Below are 26687 nucleotides of genomic sequence, written 5' to 3' on the forward strand. Positions count from 1 at the left end.
TGGGGAAACTTATCTGTCGTTTCCCACACTCCAGCTTACTCTTAGACTGCATAATTGAGTGATAGAGGTTGAAGAGGGGGGAATATTTTCTTCTCTTATTGCTTACCTTTGCTGATGCTCCTTTGTTGCCGGTCTCCAATTTAAGAGAAGAAGGGGGGCATGTTTGGAGATGTGGAGGTTGGCAGGAAAACTGTAGTTTCCCCACTATTTTGCAAAATTCCCAAGTGAATCTTCTAAGAAGAGCTTTAGATAGCTCACCCATCTCTGGCAGTCAGTTTGTGCCAAGAAGCTAGTGTTCTGGGGTGCTCATTAACATCTGCATCACACATCCAGAAAATTCAGTGGGGAACAGATTAATAATAAATAATAATTTATAACATCACAAATATACATGCACATCCAGATGTGCATCAACTGCACATCTGGAACTACCTTACTAGATGGACACAAATGCACGCAACCCAATCCAAGTAATGCCACAATCTTGGCATTCATAATTTTCCTTAAATATCATGCAGAGCTATTTACACACTGCTCTTTGAATCGTTCATAATGCAGTTAGTAAGAGAGCTAGTGGGTGGCTACATTTGATCCATAGGTATGTCCAGCGCTAGTGACAGTATTTGCTCTATTTTTCTCTGAATTTATAAAATAAACGTAGGGCAGTCAAGTATACTTTTTCTTACCAGTGGACGAAAATAAGAAAGTTCATCTCTCCCCCCCCCCCTTTTAAGGAAATGCAGTGAGCTCTGGAATCTTGGGGAAGATGGAGGAATTCTCCCCTTTACACAAATTTAGCATTAAAGTTTCTAGAGTTTTGTAATCCCAGTGGACTATATGCCACAATATAATATACATTTGATTATTTTCTTTTTGATCTTAACATTTGTAAGCCATAAATAATAGATTGCAAATGGAATTCTGGGAGTGAATTCATTTTAAGCTGAGCACTAAACTATTTGCAAATGTACTTAGGCAACAGTCCAAGAGAAACATTAAAAAATGTCAATCGGCTATTGGGAAGCAAAGTGTCACCATATGTTAGATTAGGAAATATAAATTATAAGTAATATCTGTCAGATCTACTAAGAGTAAAAGTAAGGGAAGATGTTATTAGGGGCTTAGGAAAACCTCTGTTCAAACAAGACCAGACTTTCACCTGAGGATGGCTTCACATGCTGTGTTTCATACACAGAAAGCACTTCTGTGTAGGATAATAAATCATGAAATATGAATGGGGATTGTGTGATGAATGTGACAGATAAACCCCAAAGCAACAAGCCAGCAGTGTTTGTAGAAAACAGACGCCCAAGCTCTTGAAAGGTAATGAGTAAACTGCATTATTTCAAGAGCTCATCAGAATAGCTAAATCAGACTCTTGACCTGGAAATCCCAGCTGAGAGGATGGGTATAGCATAGTGTCTCAAGGATTCTGGCAACCCTGTAACTCTGGTTGTGAAAAGAGGCTGCTACCGGTAAATAGGTTAAGCTTGGCCTGCTAGATTCCCTTTTCCTGGGAGGACTGTCTTTTGCATCATTAAATATATGGTCACATACAGGTGGCTTGTTGCTGGTGGTCAGGTGGCGCCTTCCAGATGTTGGTGCTGTTTGACTTCAGCTCCCATCATTCCTGACCACTGACCATTCTCCCACAGGAGTAATGATGGCCAGCGACTAAAATGGCTTTCAGAGGATTAGACAAATTAGCAGATACTAGCCACAATGGCCCTGTTCTTTCTGCACTGTCGGAGACAATAGGCCTCTGAATACTGCAGGTGGGGAAGAGTGTTGCTGCACTCTGGTCCTACTTGCCGGCTTGCCATAGGCACCTGGCTGGCCACTGTGAGAACGAGATGCTGGACAAAGTGGCCCTTCGGCCTGATCCAGTGTTGTTCTCATGTTTACTATCTGGAGTTCACCATGTTGGCTATTCCTGCAACAGAAGCTAATGGTCAGAGAACCTTCTGAAAGGGGACTAGTCTTTCTTTCTCCCTCCCCAGGCTGGAGGTGGCGTGATCAAGGATCTCTGTGTGTGAAAGAGGACAACAGACTGGTAGATCTGGAAATTAGTCTGAAAGAGACACAGGGGCGGGAGTCTACTGATGTGGTTCAGGAAGGGCCATAGCTCAGTGGCAGAACATATGCCTTATGCCCAGGTAGGACTGGGAGAGTGTCCTGCCTGCAATCCTGGACAGCTCCTTCCTGTCAGTGTCCTGTACACAATACTGAGCTACATGAAGCAATGGTCTGGCTCTGTATAAGGCAGCTTCCTATGTATTAGCAGCCCCCTGGAAAGCTAAATGGGGAGCAGGATCTGCTGCAGTATTCACACTGTGAACCCCATTCTTATGTTCAGCCTGTATATACGTATGTGTAAATGAAACTTGGCATCCCATAAATGCCTCAAGTCTCCAATGACCTCTTTCCAGGAAAACCAACCCAGAGTGCATGCTGTAACCCCTGAAACTTCTCAACGTAATGTGTGACATTATGTAGGATATGGTTATGGTTGTATTCCATGCAAAGGAAGCAGAACAATCCAAAAAGACGACACCATGCAATAAATATTAGCTCAGCCCAACAAGTTCACAAATATTTTTGACGATTGCAATAAGCCAAACTCTCTTAGTTTTTGCAAACAAGGGAAGTAGAATTTTCACCTTCACATCTTGCTTCACATACAAAAGAGTTTCCCACAGCAGTTGATTTCTCATTAATTGGTGACACCTGTTATAAGAAAAGAGATCAAACAGAGCTCACATAGAGATGATGAAGCAGAAGCAACCATAAAGTCCAGTGCAATTGATTTTCTGCCTTATGTAAATCTAGGGAGGAAAGTGTTGTCGGATCTAACTGTCATCTTTGAGCTACTATCGTCCATTATAAAATGAAGGGTTGCTTTTTCTGAACGGAGAACTGCTGAGTTTAATGTGGCGTTTTATCTTTTGTTTGTTTTGATCCATCAATATATTAATGGGCTTTGAACACCGAATGCATTTTAACACATTAGCCATTACAAAGCTAAGCCTTCTTCCATAAGTTATACAGAAACTCGCAGGTAAACTTTTGAAATTATGAAATCAAAGGAGAGTCTACAACACCAAGTTGTAGTGCAAGTTCTTCTTGTTGTTGTTCTTGCAGTTTGATTCTTTTTAGAGCTTTTACAAACGCTATCTTGTTTAGTCTCTTAACAGGCTCTGTTATCCTTCTCACAGTACACAAAGCTAAGAAGAACTTTGGGAGCAAACAGATGAAGGGGAGAAAAAATTACCAGCCAATTGAGAAAAAATGTTTCAGGATGCACCATAAGGCTGGGGGAGGGACATTTACTCATCTCAGATTCCAGCTATAATATAGTGTTCAGAATTTAAAATACCGGTATGTATTTACAGTGTAATCCTAATTGTGTGCACTCAAAAGTAAGCCCTATTAAATTCAGTGAGGCATACTCTCAGGCAGGTGGGGCTAGGCAGCCTCATTAAGATATTGTTGCACACCACCCCAGCCTATTTATTATTATTATTATTATTATTATTATTATTATTATTATTATTATTATCCTCAGCCATTCTGGGCAGCTTCCAGCATATATAAAAACATAATAAACATTAAACATTGAAAAGCTTCCCTACACAAGTCTGCCTTCAGATGTCTTCTAAAGATTCCAGCTTACCCAAAGTTCATGTTTCCTTCTGGAACATGAGGTGCAGTGGAGACTGTAGTGTTTTATGATACGTATATGGTTTATTTACATGTACAGTGGAACCTCCACTTACGTATCCCTCCGGTTACGAAAACTTTGGGATGCGTAAGCGGCAAACCCAGAAGTATTTTTCTGGTTTTTTGCTGCGCACACATGCGCAGAAGCGGTCTCTCCAGTTGCGAAAACCTTGGGATCCAGCTGGACCGCCGGAACACATCCCATCCGCAACCAGAGGTCCCACTGTATATACAACCTGAGCTTACCGTCTTTCTCCGAAAATAGGCCATACCCCGAAAATAAGCCATAGTGATAGGCAGTTTAACCTTGTAGGTTAAACTGTACCATACTTAATATATATATATATATATATATATATATATATATATATATATATATATATATGTGTGTGTGTGTGTGTGTGTGTGTGTGTGTGTGTGTGTGTGTGTATATATATATATATATATATATATATATATATATATATATATATATAATAAGACATCCCCTGAAAATAAGCCACCGTGTTGTTGTTTTTTAAGGAAAAATAAATATAAGACGGTGTCTTATTTTTGGAGAAACACGGTACAATGGAGGGGCTCATAGCATTGACACCACAAGAGGTTCATACTTCTCCCATAGCCGCAGCAGACTTGGATTCAAAAAAGATACCAGCCATGGTTCAGCCTCTCTCCAGCTTGCCGTGTATATGGACTGCCCCTATTTTCCTCCAGCCCACATCATCCCCAACTGCAATCTTAGTCTGCTATCTCAGAGCTCATGGAAGGTCTCCACCCATTTGCTGGCTGGCACAGAGTCGTTGCCCATCTCCCTGTGTTTGTTCTTTGTTAATGGCTCTCAGGTGATCTGCTGAACACGAGAATCTATTAAGAGTCTGAATTCCAGTTGAATTCTCCATATGTTGATTAAATTCTAACACATACGAAATCCAGGAATTATGGGTGCCTGGCACCCACAAAGTCATTTAAAAAATTGTATTACTTACATCCTGCTTTTCAGTCAAACCTCACAAAGCAGTTTATGAAGAAATATTTAAAAAACTCACATTGATTAAAACTATATAATAAAACAGCCAAGACAACCTAGGTGGGGGAATGGACTACACTGTAGGCATGTCAGACCTGCGGCCCTCCAGATGTTTTGGACTACAATTCCCATCTTCCCCAACCACTGGTCCTGCTAGCTAGGGATCATGGGAGTTGTAGGCCAAAACATCTGGAGGGCCGCAGGTTTGACATGCCTGGACTACAGTATTTGAAACTTGGGCTGTGTGTAAATACTATGCCTTTAAAGTTCCTTCCTGCAAAGAATTCTGGGCAGTACATACCCCTCACAGAGTTACAATTCCCAGCAACCCTTAACAAACTACAGTGCCCAGAAATCTTTGAGGGAAGGAATGTGTTTTTAAAGGTATAGTGTGTACACACCCTAGATTTCTCATCTGGACAACATGTTCCTTAGGTGGTGGCAATTGTGAGAGGGTGAAGCCATCTCACCTGGAACTTTTGGAAGTAGGTAATGGGCAGCTCTCTGTGCTGTCATTCCCATCTTTCTCTCTTTCCGTTCAAGGCAAAAATGGTTCTCAGAAAGCCCTACACTGGCAGTTGCAGGATGGAGAGGCCATCTACCTCATGTTGACAGGTTCCCTAGAACATTGTATTAAGCGGCAAACACATTCCAATCTTAATATGTCCCAGAGGGTCTGGGGCAACCCAGTCAGATGGGCAGGGTACTGTACAAATAAAATAATATTAAAGTTAATAAGCATGTAAACATGGGCCACTTCCTCCATGATGCAGAGGTAAAAATATATATGAAAGGGTAGATCATACATCATGTATTCACACCAGGGTTTGGTGGAGAAAAATAGGCATGCCTGTGCATAGGACTGCAGCAATAATGTAAAAGAACTAAGCCACACTCGACACAGTGAATGTAGATACACACAGGTCCATACAACAAGGCTATTCATACTAGGGCAGTGAGCATGTGAAAATAAATGCCCATTGGTTCGTATGGGAGCATTTGTTCCCTTTCTCCCCAGCTCCTACAGGTATCGCCAGCTGGCTTCCACTTTGGATTTGCCGCACTGAAGGTAGGCTAAACAGATCAGAAGGTGGAGTGAATTAAATGGCCGATACCTCAGGGAGCTAGAACAGTCTCATGCCATATAAATCAGGGGTGGGCAGATGTGTCGAACCAAAGATGAATGTTCCAGAAGCTTTGCGAACGCCATCTTGGCAGTCAAGATAACCACACAATTAATTGGTAGTTCTTGTAGCAATGAGCTCATATGTGCTTATATTCACTTGCTTTGATATAAGCTAATTGGCATGCTTTGATGTTATCCTTATCTGTGGGCTTGGGGTGCTGGGATCTGAGCCCAGAAAGGGGAGCTATCTGTAAGGTTTGGGTATTTGCCACCTGTGCCCTCAACTAGTCAGGTGGAATGACAGGTGCTGCTTTGTGTATAAAGAATGGACGCACGTTTGCTTGGGCATGGACAAGTCATCTCCTTGCTGCTTGCTCCTTGCTCCTTGCTGCCCATCCCTTGTCAGCAAAGACTAGGCGACCTGGCAGGCTTCTTTAATATGTCTTTAATAAAACACTAGAACTAGCCATTCCGCTGTTTTTGGCATCCTTCTTTGGTATCCCTGCACCCAACCATTCCCACATGCCCTCCTTTGGGTCTACGGTTTGGAACAGCAGACTTCAGACTTGTCAGATGTGCTTTGTTTAGTTTTTTACTAGAACCGCAGAGCCAGGTGCAAAAGCCATATCATTGAGAATTAAAGAATAGGGTGTATCTGAGCACACTAGAAGCCTAGGAATTTGTTTGCAATAGCAGAACTGAAGTGCTTTCACAGAAAAGTCCAAACACATGACTTCCCTCAAAAAAACCTGGGCACTGTTGTAGCTTATTAAAGGTGCTGGGAATTGTAGTTCTGTAAAGGGTAAACTACTGTTCCCAGGCTTCTTTGTGGGGCATTCATGTGCTCTCAACAACCTCATTTCACTGAAATGATTTCAGTAGCCTGAAAAGTCATTTCTGCCATTAAAGGACTGTGAGTCATACATTTACAGTATCTCATGCTATGAAAGGCATACTTACCCAGAAGTGTTAAAGGAGCTCCCTTGTTGCTGCCTGTAGTGCAAAGCTTAACTTTCATCAGGCTTCGCATCACAAATGACCCACATTTGCTGTGTGTGACTCATGGAAACAAGTGTCCCTCTTGGCCCTAGCTTGCGGGGAATGACATGTAATCTTAGTTAGAAAATGAGCAGGGGAAGAATTCACAGGCAGCTCCTTCTGCCCTCAGGCTGCTATTCAACTTTAAACATTCCCTTCTTAAAGCACAGGCCACATATATGCCTTCCTTATGCAGCACAAACTGGCCTGCGGGGTGCTGACTTGAGCTAACTAAACACACTACCCATTTCCTAGTATGAAGGACAACATGACGTGTGGGGGGGGGAGAGATGGAAACACCTATCAAGGATGCGGGGGGCATTATTACGGTTTCAGTTGTACTGAGTGCATCCTGCAGGAGCTGTTATAACACAGGCAGCACTGACAGTCAGGTTGTGTATCCACAGCAGTGACCAGAAGAGGAATGACAGCTGGGAGGAGCACAGACAGAAGAAACTCCATGGTGCATCTGCAGCAGTACAGCAGTTCATCTGCCCCAGCTGCAACAAAACATGTCTCCCGAGACAGATGGATGTCAACATGCCGAGAGCTGTGGGGACCACCCTAGACTTTGCACATAGGAGTGTACCAATCTGAACTTTTCTGGAAATTACTGTAGATCATGGCATGAGTAAAAAGATTGGCATAACTTAATATGACAGGAGAGACCTTTCATTATGAACTTCCTTGAACCCTGGTACCTGCTGTAAAACCAGGCCTGAGATCCGCTATCAGGGATTGTCTAACCTCTTCAAAAAGCATTCATTTCCCAGGGTGGTGAAGGCCAGGGCAAGCTGATTGTGCTTTATTTATTTATTCAAAGCATTTGCTCCCGTTCTTTGGCCAAAAAAGGTTCCCAGAGGAGCTTACATACAATCAAAACAAGGCAGTCCCTACCCGCAGGCTCACAATCTAAAAAAACAACAACACACACACACACACAAGGGGGAAAGGATAATAAAAATAAAAAATCAGGCACCAGTCTCTAAACAGTTATTCCTGTAATGAGCAGCTGGCACAGTTTAGGGGCAGGAAGTGCCTGATGGAGCTGGGCCTCCAGCAAAGCTAATGAAATGTACCTTCTACTTCCTATCTCTCCCACTAAGAAGATAGGCAGCCAGATGGAATGGCTGGCCCCAAATGTCAGTTCAGGGAAGAGCAGGCCTAATGGAGAGACGTACTTTCCCACTGGTGAAGTCAAAATCTCTGCGTCGATACATATAGCTGCAAACAGGCTCTGCATATTTTCATTGGGATAACATGAATATAATATACCTGTGTTTGGGGGGATATGGAGGTTCTCCACATGCAAGAACCAACCCAGGTTTAAGTAATGAATGGCTTAGGACTCATGACTGTCTAATGTTGGATGTTTTTCATCCTCTTGCATATGCCCCATGAGAAAGGCTGCTGTCTATAGTTAAAGAAGTGCTCTTTTTCTTTCTCTTTTTCTCACATGGTTTAAAGAGCAATAGACATTTAAAATGCCAGTTAATTATAACTGGCATCTGGGTGAGCAGCCATAGAAATAGGATATTGCTACTCTTCTCGCCTTTTCCTCTATCTGCACTAAGAGATCTTATGCAAACAAGCTGCTTCAATTTGCCATCTTTCTTTTACGCTTTATGGTTGATTAGTCTGAGCCGTTTTGGCTGGTTTCCACTATGCCATTCTTCATGCATTATGTTTTGACTGCGGCTTGTAGTTTTATCTTTCTAGCAATCCAGTCTCATCTCAGTCGCATCATAGTGCAGATGGACAGCATAACACGGCCTTACATTGATTCAGACTCTTGTCCATCTAGTCTTTCCTGTTCCTGATGTTTGAAATCCTTTTACTGGAGGTGCACTCTGGGGCATGGGGGAAGTTTGAAACTGGAACATTTCTGCGCATGTACTGTACTCTACCTACTGCTTTATAACATCTCCAGAGGAGCTGCAGTACTGCACAGAATGGAGGGGAAATCCCAAATTGTACAAACACTTCACATTACATGGAGAGAACTTGCCTAAATTAGATTAAATATACACTTCTGCCCTTTCCTTTCCAAATTTTCCATTTAGTAATGATGGCTAGAAACTTCTTCTTTAAAGAATGGGAACTTGTGGTTTTACAGATTCAGCTACATGCCAGTTTCCATATTATTCACAGCTGGGAAAGAGCTCTAGCTCAATGCTAGAGAACATGTTTCACACATGGAGGCTGCCATGTTCAATCTGGCTTCTCTGGTAGGGCTAGGACTCGTCTTGGACACCATGGACAGCCCCTGCCAGGCAGTTTTAAAAATACTGAGCTAGGCAGACCCACTACAATACAGTAGTTTCCTGTGTTTCTAGCTTTCTACCCCACCATCCTCATGCACCTTGCTCTCTCTTCTTTAGAGAAGAACTGTAGCTCAGTGGTAGAGCATTTGCCCTGCATGCAGAAAGTCCAAGTTTCTATCCCCTGCATCTCCAGGTACCAGCCACCTAGCAGAGGATATGAATGCTACAGATACAGTAGTTCTGTTTGTCAAATCTGTCTGCTTTGAGCACCTCCCATCTGAACAACAGCAGGGATCATTATTCCATATGGGTTACCTCTGATAGTGTTAGGGGTCATCTAACCAAGGTGGGGAATGGAAATGTTGCTTAGCAACTAGGCAGAGTGGCATGATGTTCAATCATGAAGGTAACATGCACTCTGACTGGCTGTGTAGTTCTGAGGGAATCTTCTCCTCTGTATGTTTGGTTGAATGTCTCCCTGATATGTACAAGGCCTTAAGCAAGAATGACCAAAAAAAGTTCTCCTTAAATTACAGTTTTCATTCTGTTTCAGCAGTGTTTTCAGGATTTTCTTTCCTCTCTGGATTCTGTCTGCTTTATTTAAGAAACTTTGCTAATTGAGGGGTGGGGCTGAAGATGCAGAACCTGAGGTAAAGCTATTCCCATCACTGTCCCAGGAATGGCTACTCCTGATCAATTTGTCTTCTATCAATGGCATAGGAGCAGGCTCACACCTAGGATTCCCTCTCAAAAATAAAATCTTATACAGTATATGCCTAATGCCCCATGTTAAAAATTGCAGCTGGAAATCTGATTGTACAGGTGCTGTTCATTTCAGGGGAAATCGCACAAACTGTCAGAGAGAAAATGGAAATACAGTATCTCCTTCCCTGTACAATAGTCCATGGAATGATTGCTTTGGTTCTTGCAGTTCCTCTGCTAGACAAAGGTAATTGTATCTTTGTTCAATTACCTTAGTAATTTAATGTATGCTCTCTCTTGGGATATTAAGAGGATTAATTCACTCTTATTTGCAAAGTGCTTAAGGATCCTGCCATGGAATGCACCATGAATGCACTTGAAAATAAGCGGCAAGAGAAATACGAAATATGATTGATTCCCGCCCCCCAAGTTATGATCAGGCTCTTGCCTTGCTGCTATTCAAAATTTCAGGGGTTTTACTTGTTCACGCTAAGTCTCCCCTTGTAACAAGTTTTAATTCTAAACATTTGAATACAGTATGCCCACAACTAACATGGGAATTATGTTCTGGGGCTCACGCCTAAACCAAGTCTCAACCCATTGGGTTCAATGGTGAGTGAGATTGCCAGAAGTAATTTTTCCAGTGGCAGCGGCTTTTTCTTTCTTTCTGCCACACACCTAAAACGGAATGCACAAAAAATTAATGTGCATAAATCGCGGGGTTACCGTATGCACCTAAAATTGAAATCTTACACGTATTTACTCACTTATCCCATTATGTTCAACAGGTTTTACACCCCACGTAGGTTTGCTTAAAATGGTTTTTGGCCGAAATCCTAACGTGTAATCAGAAGTACAGTAAATCCTACTGAATCCAGTGGATCTTACTCCAGGGTAAATAAGTGGAGGCTAAGACTTGTTCGTATAGTAAGCCCCACCGAACACAGAGTGATTTCCGAAGGAAACACGCAAAGTATTTCACTGTCAGGCTACTGAATTCAGCTTACTCGTGAGTAAGTGCGCCTGGAAATGCGGGGCACGAGCAACCAGCGTGCCTGTCTTGCAGGGCAAGAGGTTGCGCACCAAGCAAGACTCCCGCTTGAAATGTAAAACATGAAATCGAAACTCCTCGCTCGCACTGAAGAAAGAAAGAAAGAAAGAAAGAAAGAAAGAAAGAGAGAGAGAGAGAGAGAGAGAGAGAGAGAGAGAGAGAGAGAGAGAGAGAGAGAGAGAGAGAGAGAGAGAGCGCAAGCAACCCTTCACTCAGGAGCGCTTCCATACATGCAGCAGGGGATGCTCCAAACTGGAAAACGTCGGAATATTAAGCGGTGAGTCAGAGACGCGCCCCAACTGCGCATGCGCAAGGCAGAACAGCAGCTAGGGAGGCCCGGACGACCGGTAATGAAGTTTGCTTCCTTCCCCCACCTCCAGATCCGAGAAGAGCGCGTGCGTGGCAGTTCCAGCGGCGCCTGCGCGCCTAAGTGTGAGGTCGTTGGCGCCTTCCTCCTTTTACGGTTATGAACTGCCGTTGCTGCGGATTTCCCTCCGCGAGCGATGACTGACGGGCTCGGAAAGGCGGAGTCGGGCGCCCAGGTGAGGCAGAGAATGACGCACGCACGCGCACGCCGCCCCCCCAGCCCCTCTCTCGCGCTAAGGGGAACGGGAGGGGGGTCTCTCCCATCACCTCTCGCGGGTGGGGAGACTTGACACAACCCAGCATCCTGTTTCCAGCAGGGGTCAGCTACAGACGCTGTCGGGAAGTCCTCAAGCTGGGCTTCTGCCTCTTTCCAGCCACACACACACACAGTGGTACACAGACTATGAACGTGAAAAATAGAAAACAGAAAAAAGCAGCCAACGATATATTTTTAAAACCTTCAGGAACCTTCTCCACAGGATGGTTGATGGTAGGTTACCTTGTGGAGGTGTGCAGCTGGAATAGGCCTTGACACTTGGAAATTTTCTGACCCATCTTTCAGCTCTCACAAGGCGGTTTATATGAGACTCTGGCCCCTCACACGGTTTTTGTTTCTTACTTGTTTCTCCACCTGCATTTCAATGACACCTTCCTTTCTAAACCGAAGGGCGGTGTAAAAAGACTTTAAATAAACTGAGGATAAAGCAGCAAACCAAAGTTCGTACATGTTCACCCAGCAGCTGCCTTTGGACTGCCATGCCTCTGCTTTATAAACTGAGACGTGGGCCTGTTTCTCTTGGCCACACTTTTTTCCTCGCCTGCATGAGCCAGGAAGCAAGACTTCAGTGAAGTGTTATTTCCCACTATGTCTGAAAAGGAAAGCTCTGGTTAACAGCTTCCAAACAACCCTGGATATAAAGCCCTAGTTTAGTGATCCTTGTTTGGAAGTCATTAACCAGGAGTAACGGGAAACCATAGTTAACTGAAGACCTGTTTCCCTGTCAATGAGTCGCAGCAGGTAGGAGCAGAGCACCTGCCTTGCAGGCCATGGAGTTCATTCATATCTTGGCTTGTTAAGCTTATTAAGGCTTATTAAGCTGATTTACAGCCATCCAAACACAGCCAGAATCTGCTAAAGACTGCCTCCAGCCAACCTCACAATCAACAGCAAGCTGGCCTGGTGGACTTCTCTGCATAGCTGCCAAGTTTTCCCTTTTCTCGCGAGAAAGCCTATTCAGCATAAGGGAAAATCCCTTTAAAAAGGGATAACTTGGCAGCTATGCTTCTCTGGGAAGTGGTTCCATAAGTGAAGGTCCTGGATATAATGTCTTGCCACATCTTTTCCTATCTTTGTGTATTATGTCATAGCAGCATGACAAACAGATTTTGAGGCCAGGAAAAGCTCCACTAGCCTAATTTAAGTAGTCAGGGGAAAGCATCGTAATGACAGGTGAATACGGAAAATGTGAAGCATTTGCCCTGTCAATCCAGTAATGGGTAAATTTATGCCAGTCATTTATATTCTACATCGCTGCCAAGGGGTGGGGAGGAAGATGGCAGAGCCAGGTTTACAAGATGCTTGTGAGTCAGTGACAGCACTATGCAAACCTAACTTGACACACACCCTGCTTTCAGGATGGCAGTTGTGAGCTCTGGTCCCTGGTGGCCGTACCAAAACTTGGGGAGCCATGACTTAGTGGTAGAACATTTGCTTTGTATGCAGAAGGTCCCAGGTTCAATCCTTGGCATCTCCAGGCAGGGCTGTCTGCAGTCCTGGATAGCTGCTGCCAGTCATTTTAGGCAGTACACAGCTAGACAGACCAGTAGTCTGATCTAGTGTGAGGCGGTTCCCTGTGTTTACAAATGTTAAAGAGATTTGACTCTTCTTCTTTTTACTTATAGAACTCTACAATTCTATTGTTTGTAGATTTAATATATGTCTGAAGTGCATTTGCTCCATAAATGTGAAGCTGTTATTAATTTATTTAGAGTATTCCATATCCCACTTGAAAGCCCCAAGAGGTTCTTAGAGTGGCGGAGAAAAAGTTTGTACAGTACAACTACACCCAAAAAGATTAGCACATATAATAAGAAATAACATGGCACCAGGTTTATTCAGACTTTTTTGCCCTCATTCTTGGACTTCCCACTGAGGAACTCTAAGGCGAATAGGTTAAGCCGCTAGACTTCACTGTCCACAATGGAGCCAAGTCCTGCTTTGGCCATTGGCAATTCCCAAACAGTTCCCAGCAAAGACCTCTGAGGCAAGGGAATGGAGCTGAACAGCTGGACATCGCTCAGTCCAAGATGGAGCCAAGTCTTACTGATAGATGCCAGCTTCAGAATAAAGCCAGCCCCACTCTGAGTCTTGGGAACTGCTGTCTTCAGTACAGAGTGGCTCCTGGGGTTACAAAAATTGGCAATCTCTGTTTTCCAAAAGTTTGTACAGTATAACCATTGAATGATTATTAAGAAGAGTACTTTCATTTCCATTACATCAGAGTTCCATTTTGACCATTTGTCCATGTCTCTAGTGTGCTGTAGTAGAGGTTAGGCATGTTGGACTACAAAAGCCTTTCTTTGGTCCAGTTGCCATCTCTTAGCCTATCTTACAGGGCTGCTGTGAAAATACAATGAAGGAGGGGAGAGAGAATGCTGTGAAGTCCTTGCAGCAACAATGGGATTAAATAAAAACTGGGGATGTTCTTACAGTGGAATTTGTTAGGTTGGTAAAAATTTCAGAATCTCTTTGGAATGTATTAAAAAATACAGTATTTAATAGTCCATTTGTAGGGATTAATATTTAATATCTTAACAGTTTGGCTTAAGACGGTTAGCACAGAGGCTGGCTTTTGTTGGGTTTTTCTTTCTGTAAAACTGTTAGCTGACTCCCCTGGGATGTTGCCCATCGTACACAGCATGATGCTAAATGGCTGCAGTTGTTTTGGTTTAAAACCTAGAAAGTAAACATACATCAGAAGCACAGGTGCATTAGTACTTAAATTATCATAATAATTTGCATACGCTGTTTTCCAGATAAGCACCTGCTGTTATATGAGAAAAATATGTGAGCCTTTATTATAACATACAGGTAATCGTATTTAGCCTGTAACAAACAGTGAGTGGGTTACTTATTGAGAGTGGCTAGCAAAGGAGAAGGAGGTGGAACAGCAGCCATGGAGTTGCATAGGAAGCTGCCTTGCACTAGATCAGACAAGCTAAGTATTATCTACTCTGACTGGTGGTGGCTCCCCAGGGCCTCCTTCACATTACCTGCTTCCAGATCCTTTTCATTGGAGATTCCAGGGACTGAACCAGGGACCTTCTACATGCCAAGTGTCTGCTCTGTCACTAACTAAAGCCCCTCCTTCAGATAGTCTGTGCAGAATGTATCGGCTGTGAACTCGGATGTAATGGTTTCCATATACAGTAGGTATGTAGTTTACAGGTGCTCCTGGATCCATTACTGTCGCTTGTGACCTTGGTGGCACAGAGTGCCTTCTATCAGCTTCAGCTGGTGGCCTAGCTACACCCATAGCTGCCAAGTTTTCCCTTTTCTCGCGAGGAAGCCTATTCAGTATAAGGGGAAATCCCTTTTAAAAAGGGATAACTTGGCAGCTATGGCTACACCCCTATCTGGTCAGGGATAGCCTAACCTCTGTGGCCCATGCTCTGGTAACCTCTAGGTTGGATTACTGCAATATATTATACGTGGGGCTGCCTCTGAAGACCGTTCGGAAACTTCAGCTGGTGCAAAATTTGATGGCCAGATTGCTCACCAGAACAAGATGGTTTGAGCATATAACTCCAGTCCTGGCCCAACTGCACTGGCTGCCAATTGGTTTTCAGGCTCAATTCAAAGTGCTTAGGACCCGAGGGCCTGACCCCATACGAACCAAGCCAGACCAGGTGCTTGCCATCCGAGGCCCTTCTCTGTGCGCTCCCCCTGAAAGGTTCAGAGGGTGACAACACGAGAATGGGCCTTTTCTAAGGTGACTTTCCATCTCTGGAATGCTCTTCTCAGAGAGGCTCGCATGGTGCCATCATTAGATGCCTTTAGGCACCAGGCAAAAACGTTCCTCTTTACCCAGGCCTTTGGCCATTAAATAATCTATAGCTTCTTAAATATTTTGGAGGGGACTGTTATCATGATTACTTTATCATTATGCTCTGTATTATGTTTTTAATGTTGTGCAATACACCACCCTGGGATCTTTGGATAAATAATAATAAATAACAATACTGTAAATAATAATAAATAAAAATGTAGTGCCTGTAACCTTTGTCCCTTAAATCTCTTAGACAGTCACTGTGAGGACCCCCTCACACATACTGTACATCTCCAAATATATAGAATACAGATGAAAAGAAGAATGAGTTGGTCTTCCAATAGTCTCTTACACAGACCATATGAGTGTGCTGTTTTTTAAAACAAAATTAATTCTGTTAAAATCATAATTGTAATTAAAAGTAGTAAAAAGGTAAAAGGACCCCTGACCATTAGGTCCAGTCATGACCGACTCTGGGGTTGCTGCGCTCATCTCGCGTTATTGGCCGAGGGAGCCGACATATAGCTTCCAGGTCATGTGGCCAGCATGACAAAGCCACTTCTGACGAACCAGAGCAGCACACATAAACGCCATTTACCTTACCTATTTATCTACTTGCACTTTGATGTGCTTTCGAACTGATAGGTTGGCAGGAGCTGGGACCAAGCAACGGGAGCTCACCCCGTCACAGGGATTCGAACCGCCAACCTTCTGATCAGCAAGCCCTAGGCTCAGTGGTTTAACCACAGCGCCACCTGGGTCCCCAAGGACTCATTATACGAATGCTTGTTTAACAAATGATTTTCAGGGAATGCATTTTGTTCAGTATGCAGCATGTATATGGCTTTCCCGCCCCCCTACTCCTATCAAGAAAGTGGCTGCCACATTCTGCACCAGCTGTTAGCTTCCAGGCATTTTGACAACAAATGTCTTACATAAAAGGCATTATTACACATTGGACCTTCAGTGTAACAAAGGCATGCATGGTGGTTGCTAGATTCCCCCAGTCCAAAAAATGTTAGTCTACATATTAAACAAAGCTGGCAAAACAATGGCTCAATCCACTGCCACCAACAGATTTTCTAAAAAGAGTATCAGGCAATGCTCCTAAGCACTGAACCAAATTTATCAAGGCTGAAGATGCAGATAAATACTGGACAACTTTCTTTCCTAAACACCCAGGATCCCTAAACAACCCCATTACTTCCTGCCTGGATTTAGTTGCTGCTTGTTTGTCCTCATCCAACTGGGGCAAAAATATTTGAGGGTCCTCAGTGTGCCAACACCTCCAGATGATCTCTATGTAACTTCAGACAGATAAACTTAACAGCAAGGTAAAGGGGCCCCTGACCATCAGGTCCAGTCGTGTCCGACTCTGGGGTTGTGGCGCTCATCTCGCTCTATAGGCCGAGGGAGCCAGCATTTGTCCGCAGACAGCTTCCGGGTCATGTGGCCAGCATGACAAAGCTGCTTCTGGCGAACCAGAGCAGCGCACGGAAACACCGTTTACCTTCCCACCGGAGTGGTCCCTATTTATCTACTGCACTTTGATGTGCTTTTGAACTGCTAGGTGGGCAGGAGCTGGGACCGAGCAACGGGAGCTCACCCCATTGCAGGTTTAACCCACAGCGCCACCTGGGACCCTAACAGCAAGGTAGAGGAACTGTTAACCTGACGACTTCCATAAAACATCTTCCTCCATTACTACACCCCAACAGAAAAGATCGTGGTCTCACCTTATCTGGTTGCTGGCTATGCCTAAATTTGAGTGATATAGAAAGACTAAGAAAACTGTGCTGTCCAGTCCTTTTCGGTCAAGCGAAATGATAATCCAATTGGGGCAACTAAAGCAGCTTTGGCTCCAAGTGCAGGCCAGATCGAAACACATGCATGTAGGCAGCCAAGAAAAGGTCAAACTATCTTTCTTCTTTATTTGCCCATTTGTCTTATGCTGAGGCTTTCTAGATACAAACAGGCCATTTATTTTGGTCTGCAAGCTTCATGACATTTACCAAGAAATTCATGGACAGCACAGCCAGGGAGCCTAATGCAATATGGATTTTTGTGTTAGATGGACAAGTCTCTCAATTTAATGGTGTGTTTTGTATCAATACCACAAATGTCCTGGGGTACAAGGAGAAAGGCACACACAAAACATAGTCACCATGACTAGGCACTATATACAGGGGAATAGTCTGCCCTAATAGTCTTGCATCCAAAGTGATTTCACTCTTTAATTTGCATTAATTTTGATAGTCAATCTGCAATTTTTTTATATAAGTTCTACTCCTCATGCCATCTTCTGCACAAGAAGGTGGGTACTGAAGACCTTTAAAGCAGTTTAAAGCAGCAATATTGCAAATAATTACAGTATGACATATTCCAGTGTATATCTCACACACAGAATCATAGAATCATAGAATCATAGAGTTGGAAGAGACCACGAGGGCCATCCAGTCCAACCCCCTGCCAAGCAGGAATCTAGATTAACAATAAGAGAATCTAGATTAACAATATAGAATACTTAACCAAAGTTAAAATGCACAAGCAAATATACTTGATATGAGACACAAAGACAAGTGTGGAAGTGGAACATCACATACCAGAACGTTACACAGGAACTGCAAAAATTACACTTTGATTTTGGAGGATGATGTACAGGGGCCAGTGTCTGAATATGAGAAACCTCTTGATAAATGGATTCAATCCAAGCTGTATCTGTTTGTGTATTAGCCAGCACATAGGTAGTGGATGACATTTTATTTAGTGTAATAGTTTTTTTTTAATTCAAGATTCCATTTTTTCAATATTTCAAAATGCCTTTGAGGTGGGGCTGGATTAATTTCCCCTAAATTGTGACATACTTTGCTGGTTTTATGATGTGGTACTACTTTTAATTACCACGTGGGTAATTAAATTAATTACCTTTACCTTTATAATGAGTCCACATTTCCATGGATTCCTATGGGAGTATTTCTAATATGTAATTTGTATGATCTCTCATGCTCCCTGATTTCTCCAAACTCTCTCCCCGCTCCCTACATGCATGGTTTCTGCCCAAAAATGACTACCGCTGACCAGCAAAGCACAAACAAGGAAGTAGGAAAACTTGGATATCTATAGCAAGGTTTGAACATCATACTTTTCATTTGGATAACTGAATTTTTGCATAATGAGCGAGCAGATAGCAGGCCCTGTGTGTACATGTTGGTCTGTGCTCCGCTGACTTTCAGATTCAATTCAAGGTGCTGGCTTTAAACTATGTAGCCTGGCTGGGCCCAATCTGCATTTGACAGGCCCACTCCCTATATGAGGCTTTCCATCTTCTGTAATCAAGAGAATCCTGGCAATAGCCATCTTTAATCAGGAAGCTAAGATCAGTGGGGAAATGCAGCAGGGCTTTCTTAGTGACCTCAACACTACGGCCCTCACTGTTGCAACTCAAGAGTCCTACCTCAGCACTAGCCTGCAAACTTTTAAAAATCACTGTGGTCATATTTGGGAGGAATTTGCAATTCCATATTTATTTTATGTCTGGTTTAATATCTCTCATATTCTAACACTTATAATTGATATGTTATATGCTAATACAATATAATAGAATGTTGCTTTTGGAGCATTAAGATTTTATTGCTGGATTTTAGATTGTAACAGAGTTTCTTTTATAAGCTACTTTAAATAATTTTACTGAAAGTACATAGAAATCAACCAAAATAGCAAGTTTTATTGAAATGGCTTCACTGAGGATACTGTACAATGTACAGTATTCTGTTTATGCCATGCATGCTTTTCTGTCCACAGGTTTTTATTTGGATTCTATAGGTGGTGCCATGTCTAGAAATTTAAAAGTAATTGAGATATACTTTTAATTGCACATGCAGCAGTGCAGTTAAAACCAGCTGCTGGGAAGCCATTGAACTCATACTAAGTTTTGTGCACAATCAATACATTTAGCTTGTTGACTCATTAATTTCAGTAAAGTTGTCTTTCTCTTTCTTTCAAAGCTGCTTGCACGACTTGAGGGCAGAGGTTCTCTGAAGACACTTGAACCTTGTCTGTTTGCTGATGAAGGATATCCTATTCATGGTAAATACATACACATCCTTTAAAATATTCACAGTAATAATTGTCTGGCATATTGGAAGATACATGGTAAACAAACAAACAAATTAAAATTTATGCTCCCCATTTACTTTTTATCTTTGGAAGGGAAAGTTTTTTTCTCTTGCTGCCTGAGAACAAATTGGTTGGCATGATGTTACACACACCAAGAATAGAAAATATATTCACTTGCTTTCCAGAAGTGTAGCTGTATTTGTTTGTTGTATTAAAATAAAATAATCGAATCCAGTGGGGCTTGCTTCTAAATAGACCTGCATAGGATTGTGAATTTGATTGTACTGAAAAGTTGCACATGATTTCAGGTAGGGGTGGGTGGGTGTGTTACAGCTGAAAGGTGAGCCATTTGAAAGGTGCCTTCCTAGCTTAAACATTTGCTTCTTCATTATTAAACAGGAGATATTGTTGAATTCCATGGTCCAGAAGGAACAGGAAAAACAGAAATGCTCTATCATCTTATTGCCCGCTGCATTCTTCCAAAATCTGGTGGTGGCTTGGATGTTGGTGTGCTTTTTATTGATACAGACTTCCATTTTGACCTGTTGCGTTTAGTGACTATTCTGGAGCACAGATTGCCCCAAGGCACAGAAGAGATGATAAAGCAGTGTCTGGGGAGGTTTTTCCTTGTTAATTGTAGCAGCAGCCCTCAGCTGCTTCTTACTCTTTTCTCTTTGGAAAACATGTTTTGTTCTCACCCTTCCCTGTGCCTCTTGATTATTGACAGTATATCAGCCTTTTATTGGATTGACAGAGTCAATGGAGGGGAGAACCTTAGCCAGCAGGAAGCAAACCTAAAGAGATGTGCGCAGTTCCTGGAGAAGCTTGTAAGAGAGCACCACTTAGTTTTGTTTGCAACGACTCAAACAATTATGCAGAAATCATTGAACACATCTGAAAGCTCAGGAAAACACCACAGTGATGCAGATATGGACTACCGGCCTTACCTCTGTCAGTCGTGGCAACGGCTGATAACTCATCGAATCTTTTTCTCCAAACAGTGCCATTCAGGCAGCACAAAAGGATTTTCAATTACTGCTTGCCATTTAAGAAATAACAGTGTTGTAAAACGCCCATTTAGCATTACAGAATGTGGGATCCAGTTTTGACAGTGGACTGTTTTTTAAAAGTAGACTACAATTTGACACTACAGTCAAGTTAGTTTTTTAAAAACTTGTGCCAATTTTTTATTAAAAAAGGTTTAATTATTTTATGCCAATATTTTCTAAAATGTAAATAATAAAGGTTCAGGATTGTCAGACTTTGTTGCCATGCAGTATTGAAGCCTTAAAAAAGAGACCTGTCATTCCAAAAAAGATCATTTATTCATAATGTCTATTAGCTGCTTTTGATGCTCATCCCGTAGAAATGGAAGCTTTTTTTGAAACTGAGCACTGCATAGTTGAGCTTGATTCTTTGTTATATAAGTGCATTAGCTGACACTCGGCACTGCACACATTTGAACTTAATAGGAAGAACATAAGACAAGCTTGTTGGATCAGGCCAGTGGCCCATCTAGTCCAGCATTCTGTTCTCACAGCAGCCAACCAGATGCTCATGGCAAGCTCAACATAAGCACAACAGCACTCTGGACACCTGTGATTCTCAGCAACTGGCATTTAGAGGCATACTGCTGCCAACGGTGGAGGTAAAACAGCCATCAAAGGATACACACTAAGGTCCCACTCACCAACTTGCTTTTGTCCACATTTACCCTTTCAAATGGGATAGTATTGGGGTTAAATTGGGTTGCTTACTTTTGGCCTGTAACTTGAGTTGCAGTTCCCAAGAGTACTGAAAAACTGCATGCAATGGTAGAACAAATAAAGGCACTGTCCTGCATAAGATCCAAGTAGAACATTTGTGTTTGGAATGCAGCATTCAACTCATCAAAATTCTGGCAGTCCAGTTTCACCTAATGAGAAATGATCCGCAGCTCTGGCAAGAAGAAAACCATATTGAATCAGTAAAGCAAATGCTAGTTGTATTGGCTTTGGAAAGCTTCAAATCCTTTGCGAAATAAACTGTCTTCTGCATTATTTACAAATCCAGCACATACATTGGCTCCAAAAAGAGGATCTCAACAAACGTGGGCAGTAGTTCAGATGACCTTCCATTAATTGATGGTGGAAATGTATATTTTTGACTGCTCAGTGTGTATCATGTACGTTAATATACTGCAACCCTAGATAGGTCAGTTCTGTAATCTACATATTTGGATGGAGTGGTTGAGGTCCCCTCTTGATAACTGGCTGAACAGGAAGGTGCTGCGGAGTGATTTTGAACAGGAATTCATAGATTTCCCTACGAAATTTCTATTATGGACTAAAAAGAAAAGCCAGCCACTAGATTTTCTTTTAATAATGATTCTTGATTCCATACTCAGACTTGGGGATAAAGTTAAGGAACTATTAAACCCTGGATTTTCTCAATAAGCTACTTAAATTATTGATCATAAAGTATTACTACCTTGGTCGTGTTGTAAGATGATTCATGAAGAGACTGTCAGAAGCTTGAATGAAAGGGACTCTCTCATTTCTTTTAAGATTTGATCTTACTTGACTCATGAGTTGAAAGTTCATCATATGGAGTGTTCTGCTAGATCAGACCAAAGACCTATCGTGTCCAGCACCCTGTTCCCCAGATGCCTGCAAGAAGTCCACAAACAGGAAGTGGTCATGGTCCTTAGATGAGTCCACCCACCCATGTGTATGCTTGACCCTTTTGGCAAAAATACTGGAAGAGAAAGAAGATTGAGTTTTCTTCCCTAGAACATCAAAATTAATCCCCAGCTTTGCTAAATCAAAGACTGCCATGTTTCTCCTTCCCGTCTGTTTTCCCCAGAAACCTGTGTGTTTCATTTAAGGGCCAGGACAGGTCTGGGCTATAAGCCAGTCTCCAGTTTCTTAGATTTGGGGAGCACCTTGCCTGCTAAAGAGTTCTGGAAAATTCAAATGTCTGTCCCTTTAAATTTCCTTTTTCCTAGTGGTCCAGAGAGCCATGCTGAAAGACTGTATCATCCTATTTCAGTGTTTCTCAACCTTTTTTGGGCCACGGCACACTTGTTCCGTGAAAAAAATCACGCGGCACACCACCATTAAAAAAGTTAAAAAAATTAACTCTGTGCCGCCCTATATTGACTATAATTATGACTGTAAGAAACACTTGCCAATTGCTGTGTTGGTTGCAATCTCCTGTAATAAGGCTTCACAAGCCGCTGATTTCTCTGCCAGCACGTGCTCCTCGCCGAAGAGGCCGCTCACTCCCTGACAGAGTGACAGTTTGGATGCTGGCTGGACAAAAGAGGTTCTTCTCTTTGCACCTATGGAGTCCGTGTGTGATTTTTATGCGTTACAAAATGCATCGTTTCATTTCCACGTGGCTCCGCTCCTCCCGTCGAACCCGGCTGGGCTGTCCTGAGGTTGCGGTGCATGTTGGGATACTGGGGGTTCTGCTGCTTTTTCCTCTCTGGGGGGTCTGGGCTGAGGTTGCGGCTGCAGAGATGGTGAGTAGGGGAGGGGGAGCGCTCGGCGGCTTTCGATTAGGTGCGGAAGACCATAGACAACTAAGTCAAAGGGATGCTCGAGGAGGAACCATAGAGATAAAAGAGAGAGTGGTGGTGGTGTGGGTGGGGCAGGCAGGCGGGTTATGACAGGAATCGCCGCCATCTTGTGAAGGGCGCGCTCAAACGCAGCCATGCTGAGAAGGTTCTCCGCACATAGGTACGGTAGTTCTGCAAATCGCCCTTCTCGTCGCCGCACATCGCGGCACACCAGCCAGCGTCTCGCGGCACAGTAGTGTGCCGCGGAACAGCGGTTGAGAAACGCTGTCCTATTTTACTAGGTTTTTTTTTTTTTACCAAACACCTTCTATCATTGGTTCTGGCCTTGGGAAAGCATTTGCCTACATGGCTCCAGAGCCCTATCAAAAAAAAAGTTATCATTTTATACCCTATAAATTATATTCACTGTGTGTTTGGGAGTCGTAAACATGATTTATTTTTTAAATGATGAAGAAGAAGAAACCAGAAATTTGGTTATATTCATTAAAATGGTAATTAGCAAACCTATTATACTGGAGCTCTTGGACTGAAAGAGGCATTACCATGGCAGGGATTCTTCACTGTATGCCAGCTGAACAGGTTTGTGTCTTAGGCTGCTCTGTCTGTGTCAGCCCCCCCCCCAAATACTTTAACCCCCTCTTCCACTGCTGGGAGGTTTGCTTGAATATTTTATAATTGTGACTTCTGCTGCTAAAAGAATGAGTTAATCTCAACTGCATTTTTGAGCTGGGTGTGTGTGCAGATACTGGTGCATATTTGGTGCAAACTAGAGGAGTGTAACTCTTTTCCCAGGTGGAAATACCACACCAATTCATCTCTGAGTTAAGTGGTGACTGAACTGCAACTATTTTAGGTCTCGAATGAGCCGGCATTGCTCATCTGGAAGCTCTAATGCACCTCTCCAATGGATGCCATTCACATGTTGGTATTTAATTAATTAACAGCTCCGCCAAGGGAAGCCAATAATGAGTCCATTAAAGCTCCCCCCCCTCCTTCCTTCCCCCCACTTTCCCCTAGAAGGTAACTAAATAACTTGTATGGTAGGAACATATGTTGCACTCTTTTCCTCCTTCCAGAGCACTTTTTATATTTTGAACTATTTTATTTTATTTTAAATCCACCTAACTCAAGCTGCCTCTGCTCCCATTTGGAATGCTTTCGGCAGAAAGCTGGTGTGAGGCCTTGCTCTCTAGAAATAGCAAAGTAGCCTTTGCTTGGTTCAAGTGCCAAGCCCCTTGAAAGAGCCTGGCAGTCTCAACACAGTTCCATCATGCCATATGCAAGACTGGTGCCTATTACTACACTGAGGAGGAAAGAAGAGAGCTCCTTGCAGTAAGTAAAATACTTGTGTGTGCAAATACCAGTGTCTTGCCAACAGCTCGAGGGAGTTGGTTGGCCCAGACCACCAACACAAATGAGAGCTCAGATACATGGTGGGGAGAATTGAGGGACCTCAGTCTTACAGAAGTGGTCTGAAAGAAGCACCTTTTGCTCACATAATGGCAGCACTGCATTGATCACAATCAAACCCCCAACACCTTGTGGCATGCAGTCCTTCAGTATCTTAGGGTGGCTCACCATGTGCTAGACTGCTTTTGCAGTTTCAGACAGGCAACAACAAAGGTCTGCCATGCAAAGCTAGTGGGCTTCATTACACTTGGCAAGCCACAAGTTGAATCCCTGCTGTGATTTATCCCTGTCCTTTGTTGCCCCATACGTATAAACTTTCTCTTTATGTTAAGATACAGCATTTCCCTTTGTGCAACAGATCTATGTGTGACTCTCAGCCTCCGTTCCTCACTCTGCCTTTGCCTGCTATTGCTTTCCTTTCTGGCTGTGCAAGTTTTCCTGGTTCCTTGGTTCCACCACTCTGGTTACCTGCTTTCATGCATGCAGGCCTTTTGAATCTGAGCTCCACCTGCTCCCATGCTATGGAATGACCTCCCTCTAGAGTTATAGTGGACATTTCTGGTGCTGATGATCTGTTAGTGGGAGCACTCCTATTTGCAAGGGCATTTCCAATTACTTTTTTTTTTAGTACTCAATTGAAATTTGTAGACATCAGATTATTATTATTATTTATTATTATTTATACCCTGCCCATCTGGCTGGGCCTCCCCCGCCACTCTGGGCGGCTTCCAACAAACACCAAAATACATTAAAATAGCACAGATTAAAAACTTCCCTAAACAGGGCTGCATTTAGGTGTTTTCTAAATGTCAGGTAGTTGTTCATCTCCCTGACCTCCGATGGAAGGGCGTTCCACAGGGCGGGCGCCACTACCGAAAGGGCCCTCTGCCTGGTTCCCTGTAGCTTTGCTTCTCTCAGTGAGGGAACCGCCAGAAGGCCCTCGGCGCTGGACCTCAGTGTCCAGGCTGAACGATGGGGGTGGAGACGCTCCTTCAGGTATACAGGACCGAGGCCGTTTAGGGCTTTAAAGGTCAGCACCAACACTTTGAATTGTGCTTAGGACCGGTGTTATGTGGTCTCGGCGGCCACTCCCAGTCACCAGTCTAGCTGCTGCATTCTGGATTAATTGCAGTTTCCGGTCACCTTCAAAGGTAGCCCCACGTAGAGCGCATTGCAGTAGTCCAAGTGGGAGATAACTAGAGCATGCACCACTCTGGTGAGACAGTCTGCAGGCAGGTAGGGTCTCAGCCTGCGTACCAGATAGAGCTGATAGACAGCCACCCTGGACACAGAATTAACCTGTGGCTCCATGGACAGCTGTGAGTCCAAAATGACTCCCAGGCTGCGCACCTGGTCCTTCAGGGGCACAGTGACCCCATTCAGGACCAGGGAGTCCCCCTGTCCCCCAAAAACAGTACTTCTGTCTTGTCAGGATTCAACCTCAATCTGTTAGCCGCCATCCATCCTCCAACCGCCTCCAGGCACTCACACAGGACATTCACTGCCTTCACTGGTTCTGATTTAAAAGGGAGATAGAGCTGGGTGTCATCCGCATACTGATGAACACCCAGCCCAAACCCCCTGATGATCTCTCCCAGCGGCTTCATATAGATGTTAAAAAGCATGGGGGAGAGGACGGAACCCTGAGGCACCCCACAAGTGAGATTCCAGGGGTCTGAGCACTCATTCCCACCACCACCACTTTCTGAAAACAGCCCAGGAGGAAGGAGCGGAACCACTGTATGACAGTGCCCCCAGCTCCCAACCCCTCTAGACGGTCCAGAAGGATGTTATGGTTGATTGTATCAAAGGCCACTGAGAGATCCAGCAGAACTAGGAAACAGCTCTCACCTTTGTCCCTAGCACGCCAGAGATCATCAACCAGCGCGACCAAGGCAGTTTCAGTCCCATGATGAGGCCTGAATCCCGATTGGAAGGGATCCAAATGGTCCACATTTGGATCCAAACCTACGGAGTCAAATTGCAAGTCAGGAGATTCCAACTAAACATTAGGAGGAACTTTCTGGTGGCAAAATCTGTTTGAAAGTGGAATAGACGACTGTTTGTTTGCTTGCTTGCTTTGTATACTACCCTTCATCTGAAGATCACAGCGTGGTTTACAGCATAAAAATACAAATGAGAGCACCTCAGAAGGTGATGGACGATCAGTCACTGGAGGTTTAATACAGCGGTCTGATTGCTATCTGTCAGGGATTTTTTTAGTTGTGACTAAATTTTGCATTGCACGGGGTTGGA

General features: G+C 43.4%; 1 protein-coding gene across 2 annotated transcripts; it reads left to right on the forward strand.

The window, feature by feature from the left end:
- Positions 1-11215: 11215 nt before the first annotated feature.
- XRCC2 (X-ray repair cross complementing 2) lies at positions 11216-20718 on the forward strand. 2 transcript variants are annotated; one of them, XM_035130114.3, is made up of 3 exons: positions 11216-11470; positions 19348-19429; positions 19859-20718. In XM_035130114.3, exons 1-3 carry the CDS (start codon positions 11432-11434, stop codon positions 20566-20568), a joined length of 831 nt encoding a protein of 276 aa, XP_034986005.1. In that variant the 5' UTR covers positions 11216-11431; the 3' UTR covers positions 20569-20718. The 2 variants fall into 2 exon arrangements, with proteins under 2 accessions (XP_034986005.1, XP_088509575.1); XM_088653449.1 differs by having other exon boundaries at positions 11361-11784.
- The last annotated feature ends 5969 nt before the right edge of the window (positions 20719-26687 follow it).

The sequence above is a fragment of the Zootoca vivipara genome, chromosome 11 (assembly GCF_965207765.1).
Source record: "Zootoca vivipara chromosome 11, rZooViv2.hap1.1, whole genome shotgun sequence".
Taxonomy (NCBI): Eukaryota; Metazoa; Chordata; class Lepidosauria; order Squamata; family Lacertidae; genus Zootoca; species Zootoca vivipara.